The 20724-nt window shown below is 43.8% G+C and overlaps 1 protein-coding gene across 7 annotated transcripts in view; it reads left to right on the top strand.

Annotated features, from left to right (window-relative positions):
- DIP2C (disco interacting protein 2 homolog C) overlaps positions 1-20724 on the top strand; it is a 474517-nt gene that overhangs the window by 392213 nt on the left and 61580 nt on the right. For all 7 annotated transcript variants that reach the window (XM_039524924.1, XM_039524922.1, XM_039524928.1 and 4 more), the window contains 7 exons: positions 1159-1268; positions 3476-3556; positions 8023-8146; positions 9258-9379; positions 14408-14519; positions 14652-14761; positions 15048-15178. In XM_039524924.1, coding sequence (XP_039380858.1) covers positions 1159-1268; positions 3476-3556; positions 8023-8146; positions 9258-9379; positions 14408-14519; positions 14652-14761; positions 15048-15178 — 790 coding nt within the window. The remainder of the gene's footprint in view (positions 1-1158; positions 1269-3475; positions 3557-8022; positions 8147-9257; positions 9380-14407; positions 14520-14651; positions 14762-15047; positions 15179-20724) is intronic.

The raw sequence follows: 20724 nt of genomic DNA, 5'->3' as shown, positions 1-20724 counted from the left end.
TCCCTTGTTTCTCTAATTTGCCACTCTTGGACAAATGCTTGAGAACACAAAGAAAGTAATCGAGCTTTGCAAAGGCATTATAAAAATGAAATGTCAGAGACTGATAGTGGCTTGTCAAGAAAATGATAGTAATAGGAGATGCCGGCTAGCTGTAAAATTCCGTCCGGCAGGCTCATGTTGCCACATTCCAGATAAGTTAAATACTGTGTGTTTCTGAACAGAGGGTTTTGTCTGGATGTGATGTGTTCAGCCTCAGTGGATGGTAAAGGGGAGGCCAGGAAGAGAAGAGATCTCGGGGGTATTTTGCTTTTGTTTTTCATGCAAAATAACTAAGAACCACAGTGCATATTCCAACATGGGCATCGGTATGTTTTTGTGGCTCTTCCTTTGGGCAAAGTTTTGGGCTTCTTTGCCCTAGTGCAAGCTTGACACACATGGTTCTTCATCAGCAATCAACACCTAAAAGCACAAAACTAAAATACTGCTATGTTGGTAACTGCAACAGCAACATTTATCAGAAGTATATAGTCTCCAATTTGCAATAGTTGGCATAACGTCAGTGAAAGCCAGCTTGTATGTGAAATGTTAGTGGTGATATGTTCCTTTCTTGTAAACCTGACTTCGCTTTCTCCACTCTATTCAATGTATTGAATCAAGGGTTCTCAAATACTTTCATAGTGTGAAACATCTACCCTCCCAGTCCTGATCACTTACAAACACCTACAACACCTGCTTATATGGAAAAGAAATAGTAGAAAAATATTAATGCATTTTAGTTTGTTCTAGTGCAGCTTACAAGCTGAAAATAAGGGGCGGGGGGAAGCTAGAAATATGGAGTGCCAAGTCTCTGCAGGCCCCAACTGGCCCATTGATCACAGTTTGAAAATATATATATATAATTTTAAAACTGTATACCTATTGCTTCAGCAATGGATCTCTTTGGAAATGCATGACATTTCATGGCTTTCATTGCTTTTATGGTTTTTACAATTTACATACCTTAAACATGGACTGAACTGTTAGGATATTCTCAGAATGTTGTTCACTGAACTTGGTAATGGGAAAAACTTCACCTGCTGTAAGAGAAGGGATAATGAGAATTCTTAACTATAAGCCTAATATTTTTATTGTATTTAGCATGTTTCTAATACATTCTAGAAATTGGTCCTGCCTCTGTGATGGTGGGGAACCTGGTCTCTGGAAAAAGAATTGCTCAGGCTAGTGGCAGAGATCTGGGACAGATAGAAGACAATGATCAGGCCAGAAAGGTAAGTTAAATCTTTCCAAATACATCTTGTATGTGACTTAAATTCAGTATCTAAACTGTTGCAAATATAATAGCTTAACTTTTTTGTATTGTTATCCCATACTTGTTGGCTTAGTTGGAATACAAAGTTGAGTTCTAGAATTGATATGAGGAAGGGATTCCCTACATTATTTTTTTAACATGTCTACCTTCATTTAGAAATTTTAACTTGGATCGATGTACTGTGTGAAGTGTTAACTTTCTAGTGTTTCTGTTATAAGTGCTCCTGTACTGTTTTTTTTATTATTTCAAGTGGAGTCTAGGAAGTTCATTTGGTAGATATGCTCTTGATCTCGAGTTTTGTTGTATAAGTTCTGTTAAATGTATTGCATTTCCACTCTAGTCTTCTCAGTGGAGAGAGTAATTATTAGAGAGACAAGTTGGGTGAGGTAACATCTTTTATTGGACCAACTCCTGTTGGTAAGAGAGAGTAGCTTAAAGCTCTTCTTTAGGGCTATGGCTACACTGGGGATTTGCAGCGCTGGAAAGCCTCCACCAGCGCTGCAATTAGTAAGTGGCCACACCTGCAGGGCACTTCCAGCGCTGCAACTCCCTGGCTGCAGCGCTGGCTGTACACCTCACTCAGCATGGGGAATAAGGATTCCAGCGCTGGTGCTGCAGCGCTGGTCATCAAGTGTGGCCACACACCAGCGCTGTGATTGACCTCCAGGGTATAAGGTGTATCCCAGAATGCTTTTAACTAAATTACTCTCTTTGTTTTGTTTTGCAGCCTCTCTTTGTTTTGTTGTGAATGAGCTCCGATCGGAGCTCCGTTCTGTACCTGGCTGTAAACAATCAAATGAGAGGCAGGCAGGCAGAGTGAATGAAACAGAACGGAGCCGATCGAGCTCCGTTTGAACTGCTTATCTATAAAAACAAACACTGATCACAGCAAACAGGAGCTATCTATACCTGGCTGTGAACGATCAAATGAGAGGCAGGGGAAACAGTGTTGGATGCAGGCTGTTAGGGTTCGCAAACATTTTGTGATTTTTCCAATCTCTCTCTTCCCCGCTCCCTGTCACAGTACACCACAGGGAGTGAGTGAAACGGGGGAGTCCGTGTTGGAGGCAGGCTGTTTGCAATTAGAGTTAAGACTAAGGGCTCATGAACATTTTGTGATTTTTCCAATCCAGGAAGCTAACACACAGTGTTGGCTCCAAAAATCCACTCTCTATCTTCCCCGCTCCCTGTCACAGTACACCACCCTCCACCCCCCTCTTTTGAAAAGCACGTTGGTGCACTTGAATGCTGGGATAGCTGCCCATAATGCATCACTCCCAACAGCGCTGCAAATGCTGCAAATGTGGCCACACACCAGCGCTGGTAGCTGTGAGTGTGGCCACACACCAGCGCTGCTCCTACACAGCTGGATGACCAGCGCTGCAAACTACCAGCGCTGCAAACCGTAAGTGTAGCCATACCCTAGGACTGGGAAAGGGACTCAGAGTGTCACAGCTGAATAAAAGGTGGAATAGATTGTTTAGCATACGTAATGAACCCTCCTTGTAAGAGACCATTCAAAATGAAGTGGCCAGTTAACACACCTGCAGTCATAGACGGGGAAGGGATAGCTCAGTGGGTTGAGCATTGGCCTGCTAAACCCACAGTTGTGAGTTCAATCCTTGAGGGGGCCACCTAGGGATCTGGGGCAAAATCAGGACTTGGTCCTGCTAGTGAAGGCAGGGGGCTGGACTTGATGACCTTTCAAGGTCCCTTCCAGCTCTAGGAGATGAGATTTATTTATTCACAGGACAAAATAGGTAATTATTGTGAGATGGCAAACATACAAACATTCGTGGTTTTTAAAAGTAAGTTATGGAGGGAGGCGCGTTAGAAGTAACTTTGAAACTAGAGCCAGGCTTCGATCCAGAGATACTATTCAGAACCAACTTATTGCTTTGAAAGTACACTGAGTAAGTCATACTTCAGGCAGTAATCTTAGACTTCTAAACAGGTCTGCACAATTCAGCAAGAGCATGTTGCCCTAATGATGAATGATGCTGACAACATTCAACAATTTACTGGTTACTGATGTTGATGTACGAACATATAAAATAGAAGCAAGAATGGGGTGTATAAAGTGGAAATAGAAATTGCTTCCTATTTTTAAGAAAATTAAGAAAAAAATCCATAAAGTATCATGATTATCATTCTGTTTTGTTTTAGTTCCTATTCCTCTCAGAAGTTTTACAGTGGAGAGCTCAAACCACTCCTGACCATGTGCTTTACACGCTACTTAACTGTAGGGTAAGAAATTCAGGCAATTACTTTTAAAAGTTACCGTGTGGAGAAATGCATGCTGAGAGACAAACTGCATCAGCTTGTACCAAGACTGTGTGTGGCTCAATCTTCAGATATTTCTTTTTGCATTAATGTTTAGCTGCTGTATTTACTACTCACTCCTGGGGGAGGAACAGAGAATTATCGCAAGTTGTTATCAATTGGGTGCTCTCTGCTATGTTACATACCCACCTTTGTATATTCCTACCCCATGGATTCACACTTGCTGGGAGTGTTCACGAGGCAGAATATTTACATTCCAGTAGAGGGAGGCGTAGTTCTTGATGTTGCTCCACAGTCTTTCTGCTCAGTTAAAGGAATTGTTCTGACTGTCCTAAGAGACCATCCATTCTTCCTTAGCTGAAATAGTAAATATTGGGTATGAGATTAGGCATTCCAGGGAAAATGGAGGAGGGGTCGATGTAAAGGGAAGTGGATCAGGACTCCAAGGGCTGTACAGGACCTCTAGTAAATTAATCTGCATGCTTATGAGATAAGTATGGTTTAATTTTAAAGCATTTAATTAGGCATGAAAACCAGCTTTTATGCTTCTGTGCCACAGAACTATATAGGTCCATAGTATAAAATTAGAGTTTTTCTAGGATTAGAAGACTATGTGATTACTGTATATACTAGACCTCTGCCCTACATGTTTACAAAGTGCCCTCCTGTCTATTATATTGGTATCAAAATGCTGTTCAAGATTAGAGTGGTCACCCTTAATCTTGCTTATTTTTCTTTAGATAACTAGCTAGTGTTATGTCACCATTTGCAACTTGACAAGAAATAGTGAGGCAGCTTTAATTAGTTACCTATGGCAAATGGATAGCTTCTGAGATCAAGCTACCACTGTGCATCTAGGCAGAATTTGACGCTGGAGATTGTTTTCTGTTTGATCTTCAGAGTAAGGGCTTGTCTTCACTACCAGGGTAAGTCAACCTAAGTTACGCTACTCCAGCTAGTTTACAAGAGATGCTCTCCGGTTGACTTCCCATACTCTTCTCGGAGAGCTGGAGTACGGGGTTCACCGGGGAGCGCTCTGCCATCGATTTAGCGCATCTTCACCAGACCCGCTAAATCAATCCCTGCTGCATCCCTGTAGTGGAGACCAGCCCTAAGAAACAAGTACAGCATGGATGAGAGAGACTGATTCTGATGACCATATCCCCTCACACTGACTAAATCAGACTACTGAAGTCAGACCTTAGGTAACATGCTCTGCCTGTCTTGGGAAAATAGTAGGAAGAGCAACCGGCCAATAGGAAACACAGTGAGGAAAATGAATTTGATGATGATAAAATAATTCATCATTCCTTCTATGTGAAATCAATTGAATTGTGAATCTTGATTGCTCTGTTAAATTTTTAAATCTGCTCAGTTTACTGTACTTTGTCTCGGTAACATTTGTTTTAAATTTTTGGAAGTAAATAAATATTGTGTTTGTGTGCAAGATTTATGGTGAATAATAATTCATTTCTTACCAATCAAGCAAAATGCATGTGTTCCCTCAGTTTTTCTTGAAATAGAGCCCCCTGTTGCTTTCCTTCATAATAAGGACACAAAAGGATATTTTTACAGGTCATTTTTTGACTTATTGTTTATCTTATAACCCAGTAGAAGCCTGAAATGAAAATGTTTCCTTACCACTCTTTTTTTTTCTTCTTCTCAATTTCTTCAGCTTCTCTGTTTTTTAAGTGAAGTTAGTGCTTGTGAAAGGGGCCACATATGACAGTACTGGAAACTGAAATCCTCTTTCTCCAAAGAACAGGTACAGCACAGCGGTAGCAGTGCAGACTTTCCCCACGCTGCCTCGTCAATTTATCTCAGCCCAGGCCTAGACAGACCACCTCTAGGGAAGTTCAGTCTCTTTTCTCGCTCACTGTTAGGCTTCTCTGAGGAGGCTGCCAGCAAGGGTGTGCATTGTGGTGGTCATTTTTGTGATATAGACCTATTAGGGGCTATGTCAAAAACAGAAAACTCAGCCGGTGTAGGCCACTACAGTCTGATAGCCCCATGTCATTAGTGACCCAAAGTTAACTTCTATAAGAATAGGTCAGTTGTTCAGGTGAGAGGCTGCATAGCCTAGGACAGGGGTCGGCAACCTTTCAGAAGTGGTGTGCCGAGTCTTCATTTATTCACTTTCATTTAAGGTTTCGTGTGCCAGTAATACACTCTAATGTTTTTCAGAAGGTCTCTCTCTATAAGTCTATATATTATATAACTAAACTAGTGTTGTATTGTAAAATAAACAAGGTTTTCAAAATGTTTAAGGAGCTTCATTTAAAATGAAATTAAAATGTTGATCTTACACCGCCAGCCCTCTCAGCCCGCTGCTGGTCTGGGGTTCTGTTCACCTAGGCCGGCAGCGGGCTGAGTAGAGCCTGCGGCCGGGACCCCGGCTGACAAGGGTCCAGCAGCCAGAACCCCAGACTGGCAGTGGGCTGAGCCCACTGCCGCTCAGGGGTTCCATCCGCTGGCCCCGCACAGTCCGCTGCCGGACCCACTCAGCCTGCGGCCAGTCTGGGGTCCCGGCCCTGCCCACATACAGTGGGTACCTACCTTCTCCCTGGTTCTGGCCCATTCTCTTCCTCTCTGCACTGAGCCGAGGGTGGGAGTGCACTGAGCACAGGGCTGGGGGTGAAGGGTCTGGCCAGGAGCTAGAATGAGGGAGGGGGCTCAGGGTTTGGGTGTGGGGCACTTACCTGGGCAGCTCCCATTTGTTGCGAGGGGGGGTCAGGAGCTCCCGTTTGGTGCTCAGGGTGAGGGTGGGGATGTGGGAGGTGCAAGAGACAGGATGTAGGGGTTGCATAGGGTGTGGGGGGGGGCTGGGTATGTGAGAGGGGTGCAGGTGTCAGGGCAGAGGGCTGGGGGCATGTGAGAGGGGTGCAGGTGTCAGGGCAGGGTGGGGGCTGGGTATGTGTGGGGGTGCCAGAGTCAGAGCTGGGGTCATGGGGGGGTGAAGGAGTCAAGCAGAGGGCTGGGTGTGTATGAGGGGGGTACAAGGCTCAGGACAGAGGGCTGGGTGGGTGTGGGGGGGGTCAGGGCAGGGGGCTGGAGGGGATATGCCCCTATTCCACCACCACCCCCTTCCCCAAGGCCCTGCCCCCGCTTCTTCTCTGCCTCTGCCAGGAGCAGCAAGCACGCTGACTCTGCTCCTTCCCGACCCCCTCCCTCGCAAGGGCCATCAGCTGATTGGCCGGCAGGGAGGGAGGGACGGAGAGGACGAGGAGGGGCAGGAACCCAGCATGCTATGGGAAGAGCCAGGGGAGCCAGCAGGACCAAGCTTCTGCCCCCTGCCCCCACGGGGGAGGGTGGGGGGAGCGGAGGGCGGAGAAGAGCGGGCCGGGCTGCCCTGGGCAGGACTTTTAATGGCACGCTGCTGCCTGTCGGGACTCCGGTAGGCAGCAGCATGCCATTAAAAATCGGCTCGCGTGCCGTCTTTGGCACGCGTTGCATAGGTTGCCGACCCCTGGCCTAGTACCTCTTCCTAAACTATCTTTCCCCCCATCCCACATGCCTAGTCTGTCACCCATGTGCAAATAAATAACTTTCTTTCCTGTTTGGTTTATATGCATGTGCATCTTTGTTCGTAACTTATCTCTTCACCCTCGCATGTGTTTTCTTCCCTCTGGCTTATGTCTCTTGTCTTCTAATAAGTACTTCTAATGTGCCATCTGGCTTCATTCCAGCGTGCAGACAGTGAAGTTAAGTTTTCAGGAATACTCTTCTCAGACTCTGCACAAAAAAAAAACCCAAACAAACAAAAAACCAGCACTGAGTCTCAGAGCCATGATCGTGCTATAGGGCTAAAAACAGCAGAGTAGACATTCCTGCTCAGGTTGGAGCCAGGGCTCTGAGCCCACCTCTCCCTTCGCCAGGTTTCAGAGCCCAGGCTCCAGCCTGAGCAGAATGATTGAGCTACTATTTTTAGCCCTGTAGCATGAGCCCTGTGGGCCTAAGTCAGTTGACTCAGGTTCTGAGACTTGCTGCTGTGGGCGTTTTTTCCCCTAGTGTAGACATACCCTTACTCGTGAGACTACTGCAGAATTTTTGTAAAAGTGCGCTTTACTGCCTGCATGTGGGAACAGAGCAGGTATAACAAAGGGAAGCAGTGCTGATAATATGGTCATGATATTACACTGTAACTGATATATCCTTAAGGTGAGTGATTAAATCATTGCTTTGGGTGGAGTGTATGGTGATTGGGTGTGGGACGTATTCACATCCTTGACAAAATTCCTTTAATTTTTTCCAGCTGCAGTTTCGTATGAGACTGAAGGTTTTCCTAGTAAACTGTGTGGCTATTGACACTTTTTTTTTTTTTTAAAACATCCTGAAGAAAGCCTTCAATCAGTAATTTATCAGTTGGGGAAGGAATACTAGAACTCAACCTACAACCTATTCTTCTGACACTAACTTATTTCAATATACAGGGAACAATCGCCAACTCCCTAACCTGTGCCCAGCTACATAAACGAGCAGAGAAGATAGCAGTCATGCTGATGGAAAGGGGACACTTACAAGATGGAGACCATGTGGCTTTGGTCTACCCACCAGGTAAAGAACTGCTACCATGGGCACCCTAAAAGTTCTGACTTTGCTGTTTTTGTTAGAGGACTTTGGAAAAATAAGTCACAGCCATATGTCTAAGAGGTGGTGCAAGTAGAATTTATTTCTTACCGGTACGCTGCACATAGGCGATTCATGGGAAGGACACGAAGCTAAAGGGGGGGCATGTGACCTCCCCACTTGACCCCCCCCATGTAACTCTTCCCCACCCCCAGCCCAGGGTCCCCGCGCTCTCTCTGTCCCGTCCCCATCCCATGTTACCAAGGGCGGGCTCTGTCCTACTGCAGTGCTGGATACAGACTTCTGAACCGCAGGGCTCTCTGGAACCACTCTGGCAAAAGGAGCAGAACGTGGGGCCGCTGCTCCCAGGAGCCAGAGCCCCACACCAGCAGTTCCTCCAGCGCGGCTGTATCGGTACTGCCCCCAGCCCCTCCACTCCCCCAGGCCTGTCCTCCGGCGGGGCTGTCCAGGCCCCAGACAGGACACGCAGCTGCGTGGAAAGGCTGAGGCGGGGCTGGGGGTGGTACAGCCACACTGGAGGAGCCGCTGGCATGGGGCCACCCAGCAGCCCCACGTTCTGCTCCTGTGTCTTTCCAGTACAGCGTACTGGCAATAAATATCTTAATAGTATGGCAGACTGGACCGGAAGGAAGGAAGCAGAAAGAAATTTTAAAACAAAACTTTGAGAGTCTCCTTAAGCACGCAGGACCAGTGAAGAACACAACTCCTCCTGTTCTTTGTGTTTAAAATGCTGTTTTGTGTGTAAATTTAAATTGGATAGCCTATTAATCAACAGTAATTAAGCTTCCTCACTGATAAATTGGTGATAATAAAACTGAGCAGTTCATTTGAGTGATGACATGTAGTTTAAACTTTTGGGCCTTCTTTGGTATTTCATGCGGAAAAGAACAGCACAAATGAAAGTAATCAGTGAAGCTTAACAAATACTGACAAGGGACTGAAAGAGAAGTCTGTTAAAGAGCTTAGTTGCTCATTTAACCTCCTAAGTTACTTCAAAGTAGTATTTATGCTGACATAGGTGTCTGTGATTCAATTATTTGATTTTCAAGTGAGGATTTTTGTTTTGTTCTTCATGCAGGAATAGACCTGATTGCAGCATTTTATGGTTGCCTGTATGCGGGCTGTGTGCCAATAACCGTTCGACCTCCACATCCACAGAACATTGCAACAACATTACCTACAGTGAAAATGATTGTAGAGGTGAGCAGACATCTGGAAATCCACAAGCAGTGGACTAAATATAGAAAATTAAAGTGTTCTTTAGAAGTTTTTCCATCAAAGTTAGGAAAAGGCTACAGGTTTTATAACGTGGGTTCAAACTTCATGTCACAGGACCTGATCCTGTACAGTACCACAAAGTCAAGGGGAGCAGGGAATGTTCAACACTGCTTGAAAGCATGCTGCACCCACACTGTCACAATCAGATGAGAGCTCATTTACAACCACTGCTTTCAAAGACCCATGTAGATGTGTTTTCCAGTATATGACTCTAAATCAGGTATCTCAGGATTATTGATATTATTATTTACACTGACCTAGCTCAACTGTTTCAGGTTAAACAGTTAAACTTGTTTAATGTAAACTGTTTCCAGCCAAGCTGTATCTGAAACTCCTGCACCACGTAGTTCTTTTTACATGTTTGTAAAAGTCAGCAGCTCTTAAACTGACTGGGGAGTAACAGTTTAGAAGTTACATTGTGGCCAGGCTTTTACCCAGAGAGGGGTGACATGGAGTTTGTGCTGTCCTAGGGAAAAATCCTGCCCTCCTGGTACCATCAGTTCAACTCCTTTTGAAGTCAGTTGCAGTTGCCTCTGAGAGCGGAATTTGGCCCATAGGGTACGTCTACACTACGGGACTATTCCGAATTTGCATAAACCGGTTTTGTAAAACAGATTTTATAAAATCGAGTGCGCGCAGCCACACTAAACACATTAATTCGGTGGTGTGCGTCCGCGGTCCGAGGCTAGCGTCGATTTCTGGAGCGTTGCACTGTGGGTAGCTATTCCGTAGCTATCCCATAGTTCCCGTAGCCTCCCCCGCCCCTTGCAATTTCCGGGTTGAGATCCCAGTGCCTGATGGGGCAAAAATCATTGTCGCGGGTGGTTCTGGGTAAATGTCGTCAGTCACTCCTTCCTCCGGAAAGCAACGGCAGACAAGCATTTCGCGCTTTTTCCCTGGATTGCCCTGGCAGATGCCATAGCATGGCAATCATGGAGCCTGTTTTGCCTTTTGTGACTGTCACCGTATGTGTGCTAGATGCCGCTGACAGAGGCGATTCAGCAGCGCTACACAGCAGCATGCTTTTGCTTTTGCATGACAGCAGAGATGGTTACCAACCATACTGTACCATCTACCAATCCATAAATTGGTAAAAAGATGAGCACGGCTACCAGTCCTTTTGCACTGCGCCATCTGTTGCTATCATAAGTGCCCCTGGCTGCTCTTAGCCAAAATTGGGAATGACTCCCTGAGTCAATCCCTCCTTTATGGTATCAAAAAACAGAATTAGTCCTGCCTAGAATATGGGCAAGTGTACTAGAGAACCACTGTATCATAGAACCAGAGAGCACAGCTGCTCTGTGTCAGATCCTGCAGGAATGATGAGCTGTATGCTATTCACAGGGGGTGCTCCTGCAACAACCCCACCTGTTGATTCCGTTCTTCCCACAGCCTTCCTGGGCTACCATAGCAGTGTCCCCCCACTTGTGTGATGAAGTAATAAAGAATGCAGGAATAAGACACAGTGACTTGTTAGTGATAAATGAGTGGAAGGCAGCCTCCAGCTGCTATGATAGTCCAGACAGGACATTAAGGAGTGTGGAGGAGAGGAGCCCAGCATCCCTCTGCTAGTCCAGGGGCAATTGAATCTTTTCTTTACACATGAAGGGTGGGGGCTGATGAAGCTCAGCCCCCTGTTGCTATGATGAAGACGGTCATCAACCATACTGCACCATCTACCATGAAAAATTAGGTGCACATGGCATTGGGGGACCTGACAGATGCTAGTCTGCATGGTTACCAGTCCTTTTGCACTGCACCACGTGCCAAAAAGCTCATGATGATGAGGACGGATACCAGTCATATTGCACCATCAGCCACCCATAGCGGGGGAGGTGGGAGCAAGGATGTTGGTGTTGACTGCTGCAGCATTGCGTCTATCTGCAGCATTCAGTAAAGATAGGGTGACATGTTAAATAGTCACGAGAGGATTTTTTCCCTTTTACTTCTGGGGTGGGTGGGGGGGTGTACATTGCCGAGCTATGCCCTGAACCACCATGGACAGTGTTTGTTTGACCCTAGAGGCACTTGGAGCTCAGCCAAGAATGCAAATGCTTTTCGGAGACTGCAGGAACTGTGGGATAGCTTGAGTCCTCCAGTCCATGAGCGTCCATTTGATTCTTTGGCTTTCCGTTAGGCTTGTCACGCTGCAGTGCTCTGAGTCCCTGCTATGGCATCTGTCTGGAGAATTTTTAAAAATGACTCTGAATTTCGTCTTCTATAACGGAGCGCTGATAGAACGGATTTGCCTGCCCTTACTGCGATCACATCCGCATGGTCCATGCTGGAGCTCTTTTTTTATTTTGATTTCGGACTGCATCGCCACCCGTGCTGATCGGAGCTCCACGCTGGGCAAACAGGAAATATTCAAAAGTTCGCGGGGCTTTTCCTGTCTACCTGACCACTGCATCCGAGTTCAGATTGCGGTCCAGAGCGGTCAGTGGTGCACTGTGGGATAGCTCCCGGAGGCCAATACCGTCGATTTGCGGCCACACTAACCCTAATCCGATATGGCAATTCCGATACTAGCGCTACTCCTCTCGTTAGGGAGGAGTACAGAAACCGGTTTAAAGAGCCCTTTATATCGATATAAAGGGCCTCTCGGTGTGGACGGGTCCAGCGTTAAATCGGTTTTATGCTCCTAAAACCGGTTTAAACGCGTAGTGTAGACCAGGCCATAGACTGTGCTTTGCAGATGCTTACGGAGTATTCAAAGTAATCAAATATTACTGTGATCTAACTATATTGTGGCTATAGGTCTAAAAGACTATGGACCAGAGCGTGCGCTAATTGGATGGGGGAAACCCAAGCAGGTAGAGGAAATGGATATTGTCCCATCCAAATGGAGGTGGGTTTGCTGCCCATCCATCAGGGAGCTAGCCAGAAGGTCAGCTCCCCAAATTCGGTGTCTCTTGGGATACCCGCAGGGGTCAGAGCTTCTGCACTTTTCCTGAGTCTCCTGGCTAACATAACATGGTTCCTGAAATACCCAGCTGCCCTTCTATTCTCCCTCCTTCATTGCTTACACTTTGGCCTAGCCTATATAAGGTAGTGCTGAGTGAGTGAACATTATCTTGGCTTGGGATACCATGTTACATGTGAGTGACCGATACTATCAGGAGCCCTGCCGCCACCCTTCTCCACTCTGAGCCTGATCTGCACTAAGTGGCCACAGAGAGAGTTCATGAGATCTTAGGGGGAGGAGGAGTCTATAATGTGAAGTCTCTGTTCCTCCCTGTCCCTCATGCACATCTTGTCAGCCCAGGGACATGGTGTGCTGCAGTGATTCTCACTCAGTCGTACATCTACCCCTGGGGTCTTCCAGGGGGTACATCAACTCATCTAGTTATTACCCTGTTTTTACAACAGGCTACATAAAAAGCACTAGCAAAGTCAGCACAAACTAAAATTTTGTACAGACAATAACTTGTTTATATTGCTCTGTATACTACACACTGAAATGTAAGTACAGTATTTATATTTCAGTTGATTTATTTTATAATTATATGGTTAAACATGAGAAAGGAAGCAATTTTTCAGTATTAGTGTGCTGTGACACTTTTGTATTTTTATGTCTGATTTTTTAAGCAAGTAGTTTCTAAGTGAGGTGAAACTTGGGGTACACAAGAGAAATCAGACTCCTGGTTGAGAGCCACTGATGTGATCAGTATGATTACTACTGATAGCTGCAAATTTCCTCAGCTCACATGGTAGAGCTTTTTGCATATAAGGCTGAAAATGCGGGGTTCAAGGATTGATTTCCTCATGTTGACAAAAGGTGGGAATTAAATGTTCCAGTGTGTAGATCCAAACTGTCTCTTTGGGACCAAAATGGGAAAGTATTTGTACTAAGTTCAGTGCTAGAGTAACTCACAGTGAGTCATTCTCAGTTTGGGATTTTCCAGTCACCTTTTTCTCCATGCTGGAGGCCTGAATAAGGATATCTGTTCTGCTAACAGCATTGACAGTGCACAGAATGGTTATTACTTTGCACAGGTGTTGGGGATAACGGCTTAAGGTGCAGTGGAACCAAAAGAGGCTCAGATTCCACAAAGAATACATTCATTAGGAACGCTTTCACTTACTTGACTTCTCTTCACAGATCCTCAAAGAGTGGGAAAGAAAGAAAAGTGCTTTGTTTTACATTGTTTCTGTGCTGTGATTTAAAATGTTCAGTAATGTATTTGGGCTTTTGTTTAGATACACTATTAAATACTTGTTCAAACAGTATCACGTTTTCTTTATGTTATGTATTTAGTAAAATAACTGCCCATTCTCAAACACAGAGAAACCTCCAACATATGTAAATCTAAAATCCTCTAGAGCCTAAAGTCAAGTGTAGGCAAAGAGGAGATGGTAAACTGACTTTGTCACTTGAGAAATAACTGCTCTAGAGCTACTGTTTGAAATACCAGAACTCTCTGAAATGGAGCCTATGTTAACTCTCTAGTGGTCTTGCAGCGAATCCTTTTTGTTTGATTTAGTGGAGTAATCATGGACATGTGGCTAGCACACAGTTATTGATTTAATATGGTGAAACCACTGAAGCATTGCAAGTGTAAAGTTGGGTTTTCATTTTATTAAAATATTTATATAAACAAACAAGTATTGCCTTCATGTAGGGAATATTCTTGTCATAACCTTCACTACAGGTTTCCCAGGATGATGATGTGTAGGAAAAAATGCAATTTTCCCCTATTAATGCACCATTAATTTCAATGTAACAATTTGCTGCAAAGTGCAGTTATTACTTGGTCTTGTAAAAGTCCTATACACTCTCTGAAATTTCAGAGGTCTACCTTTTTTGGCATATGTTCCCATCTCCTAATCACAGGAAATAAGACTGGTAAACTTACATACATACCCTGTTGTAATATAAATCATGGTCTTACTCAGTTTTACATGTGAAGTAATTAGTGTTCTGTTTCCTTTTGTTTGTTAAACTCCCAGGTGAGTCGCTCAGCCTGTTTAATGACTACACAATTAATATGTAAATTGTTACGGTCACGAGAGGCGGCAGCAGCAGTGGATGTCAGAACGTGGCCTCCTGTACTAGATACAGGTAAGTAAGTATTAAAGCTAGAGCTGCCCAGTCTTGTTTTACAGTTGAACTTGTCGTGGTTCAGAGATTCATGCAGTGAACTGCCTGTCATTAAAATAAGATGCACATGTTTTCATTTTTTATTTATCCTAGACGACTTGCCAAAGAAGCGGCCTGCTCAAATCTACAAACCTTCTAACCCTGACACACTGGCTTATCTTGATTTTAGTGTGTCCACAACTGGAATGCTAGCTGGGGTAAAGGTAGGAATTTCACACTAAAAGCAAATGTTCTTGTCATGTATGTAACCAAACAATTTGGGCACATATACAATCACATTTCATTGTATTCTGGAAGATTCTAAAAAATTTTGTGGTATTTAAGAATTACAGGGTATGTTAGTGATGATAACGCACAGGGAACTAAAACCCATTTACTCGTGTTGTTTTAACACGAGTTCCTCTTACTGATTTAAGGAATGGCAGTGGTTTGGGAATGAACCTGCAGAATAGCATAGTTTATCATTTTAATTACTGTCTTGTCTTCCAGATGTCCCATGCAGCCACTAGTGCCTTTTGTCGTTCTATTAAGCTGCAGTGTGAGCTTTACCCCTCGAGAGAAGTAGCTATCTGTTTGGACCCTTACTGTGGACTTGGGTTTGTCCTCTGGTGCCTCTGCAGGTGAAATTTCTCTTCAGACTTTTAAAATCTCATTTCCATTGTACCATAAAACAAAAGAACAAGATGACTTGAGTAATGGGAAGATGGTGGAGAACAATTAATAGCTTTGTAACTAACATAGGCAATTGAAATTGCCAGAAGATATGTAGAAAATACATTTCATTCTACTCAGATGTGGTTTCAGATGTTTAGAGTTTCTCACTTGCCCTCCTTTCCTCTGCTTATGAGTCATCTATTGACATGCTCTTGTTATATGTATTTAATGAGAAATAGTACTCCGATGGAATTTCATTGAGAAAGTGCTGTCATCTTGTCTTTCTATTTTGGAAGCACAAGTTTTCCTTGGAGCATTTTAGGACTTCTCCATTTGGGACCTATTTAATTTTGAATTTTAAAGGTACATAAAGATGCATTTCATAATAGAGAGATTTTTGATTGGCAATAATAAAACTGGCTGAAAAGCAGCAAAATATTTTCACAAAAGTTGCAATTTTATTAGCACTAGTTAGTGGGGCGTTTATAATTTAGTTAACAATTTTGTGGATTTCTGTATTCTAGGGATGGCAGTAAAAGCATTCTCAGTAACTTTTAGCTTTACTTTAAGACATGTAGGTAGATGTAAATGAAAAACGATGTGCTTTATAGAAGAAAATTGAAAATATGGTACAGGGAAGGTCTATGAAAAAATAGCTGGAATCATTCTTTAGTAAGAAATGTTAGAGCCTAGAATTATTACGTTTTGACACATTCACTGAAAGTGCAGTGTTACTGTTTTAAAACCGTGCTGAAATTAAGGTAACTTAAGGCATTACAAACGATATAGTCTTGCATAAATGTTTTTATTTAAATTATAATCAAATGTGAACATCCTCTTGGAATCAACACTTTGTTTAGTTGCTTGGAGCAGTAAAAAATAAATAAATCAAAGTTAACGGTATAGGGACTTGTCTTGCACCAGATAATTATGATTTATGAGATGCATAAACCATGTGCTTGTTAGACTTCAAGCACGTTATCTTAGTATAAGATCCACTTACAGCCTCAGAGATAGTTCTCTTATTAACCTTTTGGGAAAAAACAGCAATCGGAAAATATTTTTTAAAAAATGATTTATTCTGAGTTAAGAGTGTTGCAATTACTATATTATAAACTGGAACTGATACACTGAGAATCATTATAGTACTGTAACATTAACTGTTCTGGTATAAAGCAACAGAAGGCATTGATCTGAGCTTGGACAATGAAAAATCAATGAGTCAGTTTCGCTTTCAGGTTTTTAGAGTGGCAGCATTTTGGTTTCAACAACCCTTGTTTGCTTAACAACAAAGTGTAGAAACAATTTTTGCTGGGTCTTTCCTTTAAAAAGCTTGTTTTTACAAAATGCAAACCTTGGGCTAAATGTAAGCTGAAACAGTTCCCTTAGTTCAGGCCACTGCCATTTCCAAATAGGACATGTCTTTGCTTGGAGCTGTGGGTGTGATTCCCAACTCAAGGAGAGACACTCACACTTGCTGTCCTCAAGTTAGCATTCAAAAAAGAATGTAACCGCGGAAGCTACACTCCCAAGTTACATACCTGTCCAAGTCCTAGCACGTACTCAAGGCAGCTAGACCATCCCGCAGCTTGCGCTGCCATGGCTGCACTCTTAAGGTCCATACCTTAAAATGTTATCCTAGCCTAGTCTTTTTGTGTGTGTGGTTTTTCTTTTCTTTCTTTTACGGGATCCAGTGTATTTGTTGGTTTAAACGATAATTGCTCTGATGTCCTATTTCAAGGTCTACAAAAGGGCTAGAGCTGAAGAAAAATCATTTTGCAGGAAATTTTGATATTTCAACGTCTTGTTTTCATCCCCAATTGGTACAGAACTTCAAATTATTTTAACTTTTTTGCTAAACAAAAAGTTCATAAAAAAATGTAGCCTTGGAATTGTTGAAACATTTCATTTGCCTACTTTCCGTTGAAACTAAATATTTTGACATTCCAACATCAAAACATTGAATATTGAGTCACCTCAACATGAATCTGCGTCCATGTGAACCATCACAGTTCCTCATGGGAGTTGTAGTTCATGTGTGCCTTGTGCCCTTATTCTCCCTGTCCAAACTGCATCTCCCAGGATATACCATAGTGGCTCAGGCAGAAGGGAGACTGCAGTACAAAATAGGGAGATACAGTTGGACCATGGGGCCAGGATAAGCGGGACAGACGCAAATTACAACTTCCATGAGACTCTATGTCAGCTCAAACAGACACAGATTAATGTTGACCTGACCAAAAAGGAAATATTTCCCAGTGCTGTTAACTCTCAGGAGTATTGTGATTTTTGGCCTGTGTTGGAGCCCGTCTTTCAATAAATGAGTAGCTCCAACCCTCATGTAAGTTTCAGTCTCCCCTCCGAGGAACCCCCCTCTAATTGGCTGCCTTTTAAGGAAGAGCAACCAATCAGATGCTTCTCCCTGCCTGCCTTTCTGGACCTGAGAGAATTTGGATTAGGGACTGTGGGGAAAGGAGCAGCCAATACCATTTTCACAAGGGGGGAGGTTACAGAAAGTGGAAAGAGCCCAGCAGCTCAGAGCAGCTGTGCTTCCTCCTTCCCTTTCATCTTGTGAAAAATGGGTCAATCTGTTCCTCTCTCCATCACTGCAACACTAGGCTTGGGAAGGAGAAAAGGATCCTGCTTCAGCTGCCACTCCACACCTGGAAGGGAGGTGAAGACATCCTACAGCTCCAGAAGGAGCAGAGGTGCACAGAAGACAGAACAAGGAGTAATGGTCTCAAGTTGCAGTGGGGAGATCTAGGTTGGATATTAGGAAAAACTTTTTCACTAGAAGGGTGGTGAAGCACTGGAATGGGTTACCTAGGGAGGTGGTGGATTCTCCTTCCTTAGAGGTTTTTAAGGTCAGGCTTCACAAAGCCCTGGCTGGGATGATTTAGTGATTGGTCCTGCTTTGAGCAGAGGGTTGGACTGGATGACCTCCTGAGGTCCCTTCCAACTCAAATATTCTATGATTCTAGGAGCTGGGGCACATGTGGGGACAGGAATTATGTATCTGGCTGTGCACAGTTGATGTGGGGCTGGAGGGGCTGCTTAATTAACTGAAAGGTTGCGGGAGAGGCCGATGTGGGGCTGAACACAGAAATAATTATTAGAGTCTAGTTTGGGGAGAAGCTGGAAGCTGCGTAATTAGGGCAGCATTTTATATAAAGCTCTGTAATTTGATCTCAGTTGGATCGTCCACTGAGAGTCAAAATCAGCTTACCCTACAAATTTGGACTTGACATGCACACAGTGGGCAGGGGGAGTTCAAAAATGAAAAAGATGAAGTGCAGTATAACCTCTCTCTACTCTTAAAAAACCTCATGATTTTCGGGGTCAGAGCTTTGGGATTGGCCATACTGACTTTGCTTCAGTTTCCCTGATGGGCCATCGAACAGCGTTAGCAAAATTGATGTTTTCCTGCAGAAAACATTGATTTTTTTCTTTTGGAAACCACATTTTCTGTCAGACATTTTGATCCAAAAATTCATAATCAGCTCAAATAGATTATGTCTATGTTCTATGTAGAAAGCTGACATGAGAAACCAGTGTGGTTCATTTTGCTGCACAGACTTGACTTCCATCTCATACTAGTTGTTAGGAGTGAATGTCATTTTTAGGATGCTCTGTAGAAGCACTGAACACCTCCTTACGCATGCAGTTTAGCTCCTTAAGCATGCAGTAAGCATGCAGTTTACTCTTTGTAACTGATGTGCCAAATGGTGATGGTTACTTTCAACATGCCACGCTTTGCCTCTGGGGGATATCTGGATGTAAAATTAAATATACAGATTGTGCAGTCTATTGTCGTTGCCATTAACTACACTACCACTTGCCGCTCTAACATAGAGATTCGTGGTCAGCTCCTACTGTCTTTATTTTTTAAGGTTAAGGGGCTGCAAATGGTAGCAACTCATATTGGATACAGAGCAGGCAGAGAAAATGGGCTCCTTTATGCAGTCTCTTAAATAAGAAATGTAACTTAAAATTTTGCATTCAGTCACTTCAGCTATGCATATTTAATTCCTCCATTAATTAGGCCAAAGGAGATATTCACTCTACAAACCAAAAACTAACCTCTTATTCCCATTGTAGGTTCTTAGAAGTTATGCTGCCCTGCTTCGCTGTGACGTCCCAGAATGCAATATTCTGTGACGTCAAAGCTATTAAGGAAAGCCCACTGGAGCCAGCCCATTAGTAAGTCTGGAGTATATTGCATGGTTTTGCAAAGTTTGTTTTATTTTATGTCCTAAAGAGTATAAAATAATAACAAAAATAAACCTTGCAAAGCAGAGCAATACATTCTTAAAAATGGGATTTACCAGCTTCTCTATAAATTGGCTGCATACTCCAGCAGGGTTTCCTTGGGATCTTTGTCACAGGACAATGCATCCTAGGCATGGCAGCAGAGTCATCAGGCCTATGTGAGTTCACTAATCCAAAAGCCCTTCTTTTTAGCTGTTTGTGCTTACTTTTTCATGGGGGAATTCATGATGTGATTTATTGATTTATTTATTTCATATTTTCCTTTGCAACTCTTGCCTTCCAGTCTGAGAAGCTGACTCTACTATTTTTTTTGCATTGCATTTTTAAATCTCTAAGTGATCATAGTTTTTTAAAAAGCAAACACTTTTCTCCAAATATAAAATCAAAACTAAATCCAATTAAACTACTTTCTGAACTTAAGATATCCCGGTCCTAATGTGTAGACCACCATTTATTGGAGTAGAGCCTCCTACACTCCATGTTAAGAAGGGTTTAATTTAAAACAGAAACAGAGGATAACGCAGATATGAAATTTTTCCTGAATTGTGTGTTAGCCAAACTAAGCTAAGCCCTCTAGTAATTCTGCTTTAATTATCAAAATACAGAAGAGAGAGAGACTGTGTGTGTGTTGATAAACCAAAATGATATAATAGTTAATTTTCTAAAACTGAAACCCTGCTAGTGCAGGTCAGTAACAATGTTTTAGTCCAGTTCTACAGTGATAGAGATGCACTCGATTGCCATTTGGGTACAGGAATGGATTTAAATTGCAAATCAGGACCATGAGAGCTGTATTTTTCCAGTCCACTAAGACCACATTCAGTGAATGCCAGAGACGGGCAAACTACAGCGGGACCCTCCTGCCCCTGAGCTCCTGGACCGGGAGGCTAGCCCCTGCCTCCACCTCTGCTGTTCCCCCTTCCTCTGCATCCTCGGCTCACTGCACCACCGGGGCAATGCTCTGGGCGGTGGGACTGCGAGCTCTCGCCTGACCACCCGGTGCTCTGTGCTGCGGGGTGGTGTGGCTGGCTCCCGATGCTCCAGGAGGCAGGAAACAGTGTGGGTTGGATAGAGGGCAGGGGACTTCGGGGTGGGGGCCAGGGGGTGGGGGTGTGGATAGGGGGCAGGGCAGTCAGATGGTGGAGCACAGGGGGGTTGAATGGGGGCAGGAGTCCTGGGGGGACAGTCAGGAAGGAGAGGGGGGGTTGGATGGGGCGGTGGTCCTGGGGGGGCAGTCAGGGGA

This window comes from Mauremys reevesii, linkage group 2 (genome assembly GCF_016161935.1).
Source record: "Mauremys reevesii isolate NIE-2019 linkage group 2, ASM1616193v1, whole genome shotgun sequence".
In the NCBI taxonomy this organism is placed as follows: Eukaryota; Metazoa; Chordata; order Testudines; family Geoemydidae; genus Mauremys; species Mauremys reevesii.
Note: the sequence above shows the minus strand (reverse complement) of the source record. Positions and strands in the feature narration are given on the sequence as shown.